The following is a 10780-nucleotide window of genomic DNA, read 5'->3' on the forward strand; positions in this document are numbered from 1 at the left end:
TTAAAACCCACGGCCGTTCTCATTGGTGCAGCTCGACCTGTGCTACGAGTTTAGTAACGACCACTTCCTGTTGGCCAGTGTGGGGAAACGACCACTTCCTGTCGGCATCTTTAACGTGAATCAAGCGGAAGTAAACGTGTGATGATCAGCTGTTTGTTTACGTGAGACAGGGACAGGAAATGGCCGTCACCGACAGGAAGTGAGTCCCTGCAGCGCCTCGTCTCCGCGGTAACCGGTCACACAGAGGTCACGATGTAGGAGCCCCTCTCGCCGCCGGCGCCGGCCCCGCCCTCTCCTTTGGGCTCTCGTTTCTTGGACACGGGGGTGGGGATGAGCGAGGGCCGCGGGGGCGCGGCCGTGGCGGCGGTGGTACTGGTGGTACTGGTGGTGCTCGGCGCGGCCGTGGTGGAGGCGGCGGCGCTGGGCGTGTAGTTGAAGGGACTGACTCGCGCCGCCACGGCTCCTCGCGGAGGCGCTCGCGGCGGCCGCTCGTCCAGGCTCTCGGTGCTGCGGCGGAGGTTCAGGTTGGAGCAGGACGAGGAGGCGGGGCTGTCGATGATGGGCGGGGCGTTGCCGGGCGAGCGGGCGGAGCAGGAGGAGGCGGAGCGCGGGTTGTTGACGGGACAGTCCTCCAGCCGCACCCACACGTCCTCGCCGCTCGGGCCGCGCTCCGCCGAGTTCTTCTTCCTCCACGTGCCTTTGGAGCGCTGTGATGTCACTTCCTCCTCGCTGCGGCGCGTCTCGCTGGACTCGGAGGAGGCGGAGAGGATGGAGGAGGAGGAGCCTGTGCGCTTCCACGTGCCGACGCGCGGCAGAGACGTGGACTTGGCGTTGGCGGCGCCGTTGGTGCCGCTGTTCTCGCGCTTCCACGTGCCCGTGCGGCTGAAGCGCGAGGACGTCACTTCCTGCGGCCGCGACGGGCTCTCGGAGTGCGAGCGGCTCACGTCGCTCTTACGGCTCAGCGGCTCGGGGCTGGACGGGGGGTCGGCGCTGTGGGCGGAGTCGGGGGCGGCGCTGTGGGCGGAGTCCTCCAGTTTGCGCTTGAGCGTGGGACTCGGCGTCTCTTTGATGAAGGTCGACTGGCGCACGAGCGCCGGCGGCTTCTCCACGTCAGATTTCTGCTTCTTGGCGGCGACGCGCGGCGCCGACTCGCTGCGCGGCAAAGCGCTGGCTTTGGGTTTGGGGGCGGGTTTAGGGGCGGGGCTGGCGTTGAGGGCGGGGCTGGCGTTAGAGGTGGCTTTGGGGGCGGGGCTGGCGTTGGGGGCGGGGATTACGTTGGCGGCGGGTTTGGGGGCGGGGCTGGCGATGGAGGCGGGAGCTTTAAGTTTCTGTGAGCGGGAGGGGGTGGAGTCTCGGGACGAGCTGCCGCCCGCTTTGTCCTCGTTGCCACTTCCTGGTTTGGGGCCAATAGCGTTGCGTGGTTTGGCGCGGCCGCGGGCGCCGTCAGAGCGCGGTTTCCCGGTGACCAGGCTGCGGTAAACCTTCTTCCCTCCTTTCACCGCCTTCTGCTCGTCGCTCTCGCGCCGCACGCCGCCGCGCTCGCCGGGCTTCAGGATCCGCGCTCCTCGCCGCGCCTCGGGCTCCGGCTCCGCGGGGGGCGTGGCCTGGGGCGTGGCCTGTCTGGCCTGGCGTGATGCCGGGGGCAGCCTGAAGGGGGAGCCCACAGACTTGAGCGACAGCACAGAGTCAGAGTCAGACGAGGCCTGGCGTGACAGCGAGGCCGCGGCGTTCAGGGAGCTGACGATGGCGTTGGCGCCCTCCTGAATGGCCTTCCAGTCGAAGGACTCGGAGTCCGGGGACGCCGGGCTGTGCGTGGCCTCGTCAGGCTCCGCCTCTGCCAGGATGCCCTCGCCCTGCAGAGGGGGCGGGGCCTTCTTCTTCTTCTTGGGCATGGCGGAGCTGATGCACTCCTGCAGGAGGTCGTCCTCCGAGTCGATGGACAAGGACGAGAGGGAGGAGTTTCTGCTGAAGCAGACGGGCGTGTCCTCCACGGCGAAGGCTTTAGGGACGTAGCAGTGCGGCGTGGGGCGGGGCTTATGGGGCTTGTCCTCGCTGGGCGCGGGGGGCGGGGCTTTGTTGTTGTTCTCGTGGTCGATGTCGCTGAGCGACGAGAGGGAGGAGTTTCTGCTGAAGCAGACGGGCGTGTCCTCGATGGCGAACTGCAGGCGCTCGTCCGCCGCTTTGGGAGGCGGGGCTTGTGTGGGGGGCGGGGCTTGTGGCGGAGGCGGGGCCTGTGGGGGAGGCGGGGCCTGTTTGACTGGTTTGGCGGCTTTAGGGGCGGGCTTAGGCGGCGCTCGGGGTTTAGCGTCGGCGTCTTTGGCGTCGTCGTCGTCGAAGTCGAGCGAGCTCAGCGAGTCGTTGCGGGAGAAGCAGCACGGCGTGCCCTCGATGGGCGTGTAGTGCCGCGGCGAGTCCAGGGCGAAGCCGGGCTTGGGCTGAGGGGGGAGGAGCTTATGTGACGGCCGCTGCTGAGGCTTCACCGGAGACGTCGGCTTCTTCTTCTGCTGCTGCGCCAGAGGGGGCGTGGCCAGGGGAGGCGTGGCCGTGGGGGGCGTGGTCAGAGGGGGCGTGGCCTGGGCCGGTAGAAGGGGCGGGGCCGGTTTGCGGAGCTTGGACTTGGGCATGGCGGCGCTGATACATTCGGCTAAAATGTCGTCGCCGTTTTCTCCCTCGGGAAGCCCCGCCCTCCGCCTCTGACTGGGCGTGGCCTCCTCAGGGGGCGGGGACTCGATGGTGAGGTCACTGAGGGACGTTGCCGTGGAGAAGTTGAGGGGCGTGCCTTCCACGCAGTAAACGCGGGGCGTGTCTTCGCTCGGCGCCTCCTCGTCCTTTCTGGGCTGTGATTGGAGGCGGCTCTGAGGGGGGAGGAGCTTGTAGACGGGCAGCTGGCTGGGCTTCCTGGTTGGCTGCGTATCGGTGGTGGGCGGGGCTTGTGTGGCTTGTTTCTTGGGTTTCCGTGAGGACTTGGGCATCGCCATGTTGATACATGCCTCCAGAATCTCGATGTCGTCGTCTGATTCGCCCTCCAGCAGAGGCTCCGCCTCCTGCACCGCCAGAGCCCCGCCCATGTACGGCTCGTCCACACTGAGCGCGCTCAGACTGGACGCCTTGGAGAAGGCGTGCGGCGTGCTCTCGGTGGCGAAGTGCAGCAGGATGTCGTGAGGCTCCTCCTCCTTCAGCGTTAGCTCCTCCTCTTTGGCGGCGCTGGGCTCTGGGGGCGGGGTCTTGGCGCGGCTGGGGGGTGCGGTCTGCCCCGGGCTGTCGGGCAGGTCGCTGGGGCTGATGGCGCCGCTGGGCACGCCGCTGCAGGCGGAGGAGCGGGCGGAGGCGATGGAGGAGGTGGAGAAGGAGTCTAAGGAGCTGACGGAGGTGCAGCGCGAGAACATGAGCGGCGTCTCCTGAGCGTACGCCGCCGGCTCGGGCGGGCTCTTGGGCGTGCGGGCGCCGGACGCGCCGTGGTGATGGTGACGCGACTCGTGATGATGACGTTTAGGTTTCGGGTTCACGCCGCCAGAATCCACCGCCGTCTGAGACTCCGCCTCTTTACGCGGCTTCTCCGCCGGCTTGTCGTGCGCCGGCAGCGTGGGGTACTCGCCGCCGCGCTCGCCGCCGTCCACAGCGCTGCCGCCGCGGCGCTTCCGGACGATGACCTCGTGGCTCTCGTCGTCCTCTGACGACAGCGAGGAGAGGGAGGAGCCACGGGAGAAGCAGATGGGCGTGTCCTCCACGCAGTACGTCTGCGGCGCCTCCTGGCTCTTCACGCGGTTGGCTGTGGCCGGCTGCAGGGGGCGGAGCTTCGGCGTGGAGGCGGGCTCTTTCTGAGCGCCGTATTTTAGACCGTATTCGTCTTTGCGCTGCGATTCGTACTTGTGGGCGGAGCTATCCGAGGCGTACTTGTGGGCGGAGCTGTCAGAGCTGTACTTGTGGGCGGAGCCCTCTGAGCTGTACTTCAGGCTGTAGTCGATTGGCTGCTCCGTCTGAGCGTCGAATGGCGGCGCGGCGGCGTTGTAGCGGGGCGCTTTGAGCCTCTGTTGCTCCGCCTCCTCGCCGTTGGCGTTGGGGCTCTGGCGCCCGGAGTTCAGCTGCTCGTCCGAGTACTTCAGGCTGTAGTTGATGGGCGTGTCCAGCTCGCCCCCGTCGTCGTCCGCCATGTGGTTGGCGCTGCGGATCTTGTGCGCCAGGTCGGCCGGGTACTTCCTGTACCCGCAGAACTTGGCCACGGCGTTTTCGTCGGCGGAGTAGAAGTGGTCGGCGGCGGAGGGTTTGGTTTTGCCGCGGTTGCCGTAGCCGTCGGCGCTCGTCACACTGTTCAGGCTGTCGCTGGAGGCGCGGACGCCGGGCGCCGTGGGCGGGAACACGCGGCCGTACCCGCCCAGTTCCTCGCCGCGTTTGGGGCTGGACAGGACGGGCGTGTTGGCGTAGGAGCGGGTGTTGGCGGCGCCGGTGCCGCCGCCGCGGGTTTTGCGGTGAGCGGTTTTGGGGCTGAGGTTGTCGATGTTGTCGAATGTCTCTGAAAGCTGCTGCGCGTCCAGCTCCTCGAACAGCGCCTTCTGTTTACGGGCGTGCAGCGACGGAGCGCCCCCTCCTGGAGACAGCACGCTGGCGTCCTTGTACCGCGCCGGCCGGTTGGCCATGAGGTTCCTCAGAGCCGCCGCGCTGCCCATGGCGATCATCTTGTGGCGTGAGTGGATGAGGTTTCGGAGCATGCCCACGGCGCCCAGTTCCCACAGCGTCTCCTGATCCGCCGCGTCCCGAGCGGACAAGTTCCACAGCGTCCCACAGGCGTTCGACACGATGGTCAGGCTGTGGGACTTCAGGTGCTGCAGGAGGGTGGGCAGGCAGCCACGCTCACGCAGGACCTGCCTGAGGGCAGAAAGAGACGCCATTACTACTACTGCTACTACTACTACTACTGCTACTACTGCTACTGCTACTGCTGCTACAGCCACGCTCTCGCAGGACCTGCCTGAGGGCAGAAAGAGACGCCATTACTACCAATACTACTACTACTGCAAATACTACTACTGCAGGAGGGTGGGGAGGCAGCCACGCTCTCGCAGGACCTGCCTGAGGGCAGAAAGAGACGTCATTACTACCAATACTACTACAACTACTACAACTACTACAACTACTACTACAGCCACGCTCACGCAGGACCTGCCTGAGGGCAGAAAGAGACGTCATTACTACTACTACTACTACTGCAACTACAGCCACGCAGGACCTGCCTGAGGGCAGAAAGAGACGTCAGTACTACCAATACTACTGCTACAACTACTACTGCTACTACTACTACTACTACTACTACTGCAACTACAGCCACGCTCACGCAGGATCTGCCTGAGGGCAGAAAGAGACGTCATTACTACTGCTACTACTACTACTACTACTACTACGGTCACGCAGGACCTGCCTAGTAGTAGCATGTGCAGAGCTAACTCTATGTTTACATTAGCATGTGCAGAGCTAACTCTATGTTTACATTAGCATGTGCAGAGCTAACTCTATGTTTACATTAGCATGTGCAGAGCTAACTCTTTGTTTACATTAGCATGTGCAGAGCTAACTCTTCTCTTTGTTTACATTAGCATGTGCAGAGCTAACTCTTTGTTTACATTAGCATGTGCAGAGCTAACTCTTTGTTTACATTAGCATGTGCAGAGCTAACTCTTTGTTTACATTAGCATGTGCAGAGCTAACTCTTTGTTTACATTAGCATGTGCAGAGCTAACTCTTCTCTTTGTTTACATTAGCATGTGCAGAGCTAACTCTTTGTTTACATTAGCATGTGCAGAGCTAACTCTTTGTTTACATTAGCATGTGCAGAGCTAACTCTTTGTTTACATTAGCATGTGCAGAGCTAACTCTTCTCTTTGTTTACATTAGCATGTGCAGAGCTAACTCTTTGTTTACATTAGCATGTGCAAAGCTAACTCTTTGTTTACATTAGCATGTGCAGAGCTAACTCTATGTTTACATTAGCATGTGCAGAGCTAACTCTATGTTTACATTAGCATGTGCAGAGCTAACTCTATGTTTACATTAGCATGTGCAAAGCTAACTCTATGTTTACATTAGCATGTGCAGAGCTAACTCTTCTCTTTGTTTACATTAGCATGTGCAGAGCTAACTCTATGTTTACACTAGCATGTGCAGAGCTAACTCTTTGTTTACATTAGCATGTGCAGAGCTAACTCTTTGTTTACATTAGCATGTGCAGAGCTAACTCTTTGTTTACATTAGCATGTGCAGAGCTAACTCTTTGTTTACATTAGCATGTGCAGAGCTAACTCTTTGTTTACATTAGCATGTGCAGAGCTAACTCTTTGTTTACATTAGCATGTGCAGAGCTAACTCTTTGTTTACATTAGCATGTGCAGAGCTAACTCTTCTCTTTGTTTACATTAGCATGTGCAGAGCTAACTCTTTGTTTACATTAGCATGTGCAGAGCTAACTCTTTGTTTACATTAGCATGTGCAGAGCTAACTCTTTGTTTACATTAGCATGTGCAGAGCTAACTCTTTGTTTACATTAGCATGTGCAGAGCTAACTCTTTGTTTACATTAGCATGTGCAGAGCTAACTCTTCTCTTTGTTTACATTAGCATGTGCAGAGCTAACTCTTTGTTTACATTAGCATGTGCAAAGCTAACTTTTTGTTTACATTAGCATGTGCAGAGCTAACTCTATGTTTACATTAGCATGTGCAGAGCTAACTCTATGTTTACATTAGCATGTGCAGAGCTAACTCTATGTTTACATTAGCATGTGCAAAGCTAACTTTTTGTTTACATTAGCATGTGCAGAGCTAACTCTTCTCTTTGTTTACATTAGCATGTGCAGAGCTAACTCTATGTTTACACTAGCATGTGCAGAGCTAACTCTTTGTTTACATTAGCATGTGCAGAGCTAACTCTTCTCTTTGTTTACATTAGCATGTGCAGAGCTAACTCTTTGTTTACATTAGCATGTGCAAAGCTAACTTTTTGTTTACATTAGCATGTGCAGAGCTAACTCTATGTTTACATTAGCATGTGCAGAGCTAACTCTATGTTTACATTAGCATGTGCAAAGCTAACTTTTTGTTTACATTAGCATGTGCAGAGCTAACTCTTTGTTTACATTAGCATGTGCAGAGCTAACTCTTCTCTTTGTTTACATTAGCATGTGCAGAGCTAACTCTTCTCTTTGTTTACATTAGCATGTGCAGAGCTAACTCTTTGTTTACATTAGCATGTGCAGAGCTAACTCTTTGTTTACATTAGCATGTGCAGAGCTAACTCTTCTCTTTGTTTACACTAGCATGTGCAGAGCCAACTCTTTGTTTACATTAGCATGTGCAGAGCTAACTCTTTGTTTACATTAGCATGTGCAGAGCTAACTCTTTGTTTACATTAGCATGTGCAGAGCTAACTCTTCTCTTTGTTTACACTAGCATGTGCAGAGCCAACTCTTTGTTTACATTAGCATGTGCAGAGCTAACTCTTCTCTTTGTTTACACTAGCATGGGCAGTTACCTGTGGGCCTGGGTAGTTACAGTAGTTACAGTTATTGTCATTTTTTGTCACATTTTTGTCAATTTTTTTGTCAAATTTTTCTAATTTTTTTCTTCAATTTTTTTTATCAATTTTTTGTCATTTTTTGTCATTTTTTGTCATTTTTTTGTCAAATTTTTTGTCATTTTTTTGTCATTTTTTGTCACATTTTTTGTCATTATTTTTTCAAATTTTTTCTTCAATTTTTTATCACATTTTTGTCATTTTTTGCCATTTTTATGTCAAATTTTTTTGTCATTTTGTGTCACATTTTTTTCATTTTTTGTCATTTTTTTGTCAAATTTTTTCTTCAATTTTTTTCAATTTTTTTTCATTTTTCGTCATTTTTTTGTCAAATCTTTGTCATTTTTCTGTCAAATATTTATCACATTTTTTACATTTTTTTGTCAAATTTTTTACATTTTTGTCACATTTCCATCATTGTTTTCGTCTACCTACCTACCTACCTACCTACCTACCTACCTACCTACCTACCTACCTACCTATCTATCTACCTGTGGGCCTGGTTAGTTACCTGTGGGCATGGGTAGTTACCTGTGGGCCTGGGTAGTTACCTGTGGGCCTGGGTAGTTACCTGTGGGCCTGGGTAGTTACAGTAGTTACCTGTGGGCCTGGGTAGTTACTTGTGGGCCTGGGTAGTTACCTGTGGGTCTGGGTAGTTACAGTAGTTACCTGTGAGTCTGGTTAGTTACCTGTGAGTCTGGTTAGTTACCTGTGAGTCTGGGTAGTTACCTGTGGGCCTGGGTAGTTACCTGTGGGCCTGGGTAGTTACCTGTGGGTCTGGGTAGTTACTTGTGGGCCTGGGTAGTTACCTGTGGGCCTGGGTAGTTACCTGTGGGTCTGGGTAGTTACCTGTGGGCCTGGTTGGTGGCGATGAGGCTCGACACGTTGCGCAGGATGCCGCCGCCGCTCTCGATGATGGCGAGCGTGTTGCTGTGGCTGCGGTGCGTTAAAGTGCCCACCAGGAAGGCCAGCGACCCGTCCACGCAGCAGATGTCCGCCTTGTTCTCCGTGCAGTGGGCGGAGAGGTTCCACAGCGCCGAGAGCACCGACTTCAGCGTGGACTCCTGAACGCAGCGGCACACGGGGAGCGTCATTCAAAGTCATTTGTGTGTGAGGTCCAAGTGTTTAACCTCTTTTCTGTAACTTTTTGGTCATTTTTTCATCCATTTTTTGCAATTTTTTTTTGTATAATTTTTAGCACATTTTTGTAATTTTTTTAATCACTTTTTAGTCATTTTTGGTTACGTTTTTCTAATTTTTTTCTTCAATTTTTTATCACATTTTTGTCATTTTTTGGTCAAATTTATGTCATTTTTTGTCATTTTTTTTGTCACATTTTTGTCATTTTTTGTCATTTTTTCTCAATTTTTTGTCATTTTTTGTCATTTTTTGGTCAAATTTTTGTCATTTTTTGTCAGATTTTTGCCATTTTTTTGTCAAATTTTTCTCATTTTTTATCACATTTGTGTCACATTTTGGTCACATTTTAGTCACATTTCCATCATTGTTTTCGTCTATCTATCTATTTACTCACTGAAAATGTGTCTGTCAGTGACGTCATTTACATTTAAATAAATAAAGCACAGGCCTGTTTAAAAAGGAATAAATCAACCCTAAATTAATCTTGTTTATAAATATAAAAAAATCATTAAAAGTAATTTGTTTGTGTGTCAGTGTTTGGTCCAAGTCTTTAACCTCTGAACTCCCGCCTGAACCGAGAGGATCTTTTCCCTCATGTCAGATTTTTTTTTTTCCATAATTTTTTTGTTGGGTTTTCAACTCATTTTTGTAACTTTTTTGTAAAATTTGTGTAATTTTTTTTGTCAAATTTTTGTCACATTTTTTTGTCGAATTTTTGTCATTTTTTGTCAATTTTTTGTCAAATTTTTGTCACTTTTTGTCACATTTTTCTCATTTTTTGTCACATTTTTTGTCAATTTTTTGTCAGTTTTTTGTCAATTTTTTGTCAAATTTTTGTCACTTTTTAATCACATTTTTGTCACTTTTTTCTCATTTTTTGTCAATTTTTTGTCACTTTTTTGTCACAATTTTGGCATTTTTTTATCATATTTTTTGTCACATTTCCATCATTGTTTTCGTCTCAGTTTTGTTGCTGTTTTCACACCTTTTTTCCAGAAGCTTTTGGATTGGGGTAAAGCCAAACTGGAGAAAATGTGCTCGGTTCAGGCGGGAGTTAAGGGGTTAAACCTGCAGTGCTGCCCCCTGCTGGTCTGACTGAATTCTTGATCATTGCTCCTCCATTGACAGTGAAAACAGCGGAGCACTGCTGCCTCATTAATATGCATGACGTCATCAAAAGGATCGATATGGGAATAAAAAGTAAAGTAAAACGGGACAGAGCAGAGTGTGGACCCGATGGAGACGGTGGCCGTACCTTCTGGACCTGCAGAGCGCAGCCCATGAGCGCCCGGACGCTGCCCACCTCCCGCAGGGTCTTCTTGGAGTTCACGTCCGCCCTCCAGGACAGGTTCCTCAGCACGCTGGCGATGACCTGAACACAACAAAGGATGAGACCGCTCCTTCGTGAACGCAGATGTTTCCTCACGAGCGTCCGGAGGCTTTACCTGCTGCAGGTCCTCGCTCTCCGACTTCAGCTGCGCCACCATGGCCCTCATGCAGCCCTTCATGGAGCAGAGCGTGGCCTGGAGACAGGAGCACACAGTTACACGTCACACAGTTACACACAGTTACACAGAGGGACACACAGGGACACGCCCACTTCACAGGAGGACACGCCCACTTCACAGGAGGACACGCCCACACACAGTTACACACAGTTACACAGAGGGACACACAGGGACACGCCCACTTCACAGGAGGACACGCCCACACACAGTTACACACAGTTACACACAGCATCACACACAGGAGGACGCACTCGCTTAACCCCTTAACTCCCGCCTGAACCGAGCACATTTTCTCCAGTTTGGCTTTACCCCAATCCAAAAGCTTCTGGAAAAAAGGTGAGAAAATGGCGACAGAACTGAGACGAAAACAATGATGGAAAAGTGACAACAAAAAAAGTGGAAAAATGTCACAAGAAATTGATAAAAAATGGAAGAAAAAATGACAAAAATGTAACAAAATGTGAAAAAAAGTGACAAAAATTGATAAAAAAGTGGCAAAAAAATGACAAATATGTAAAAAAAATGACAAAAATGTAAAAAAAATGACAAAAATGTGACAAAAAAAAGACAAAA

At 52.3% G+C, this 10780-nt stretch overlaps 1 protein-coding gene and 1 long non-coding RNA gene across 3 annotated transcripts in view; both read right to left on the reverse strand.

Moving 5' to 3' along the window:
* Window positions 1-10780, reverse strand: part of LOC306981277 — a 90082-nt gene that overhangs the window by 1342 nt on the left and 77960 nt on the right. The gene's annotated exons all lie outside the window — the stretch shown is intronic.
* LOC306981276 (adenomatous polyposis coli protein-like) overlaps window positions 142-10780 on the reverse strand; it is a 37228-nt gene continuing 26589 nt past the window's right edge. Inside the window, exons 14-17 of the mRNA XM_079580838.1 lie at window positions 10145-10222; window positions 9955-10071; window positions 8409-8623; window positions 142-4863 (exon numbers count right to left, since the gene is read on the reverse strand). Of these exons, the coding sequence (XP_079436964.1) occupies window positions 237-4863; window positions 8409-8623; window positions 9955-10071; window positions 10145-10222 (5037 nt within the window). The 3' untranslated portion in view covers window positions 142-236. The remainder of the gene's footprint in view (window positions 4864-8408; window positions 8624-9954; window positions 10072-10144; window positions 10223-10780) is intronic.

The sequence above is a fragment of the Gobius niger genome (assembly GCF_951799975.1).
Source record: "Gobius niger genome assembly, chromosome: 22".
In the NCBI taxonomy this organism is placed as follows: domain Eukaryota; kingdom Metazoa; phylum Chordata; class Actinopteri; order Gobiiformes; family Gobiidae; genus Gobius; species Gobius niger.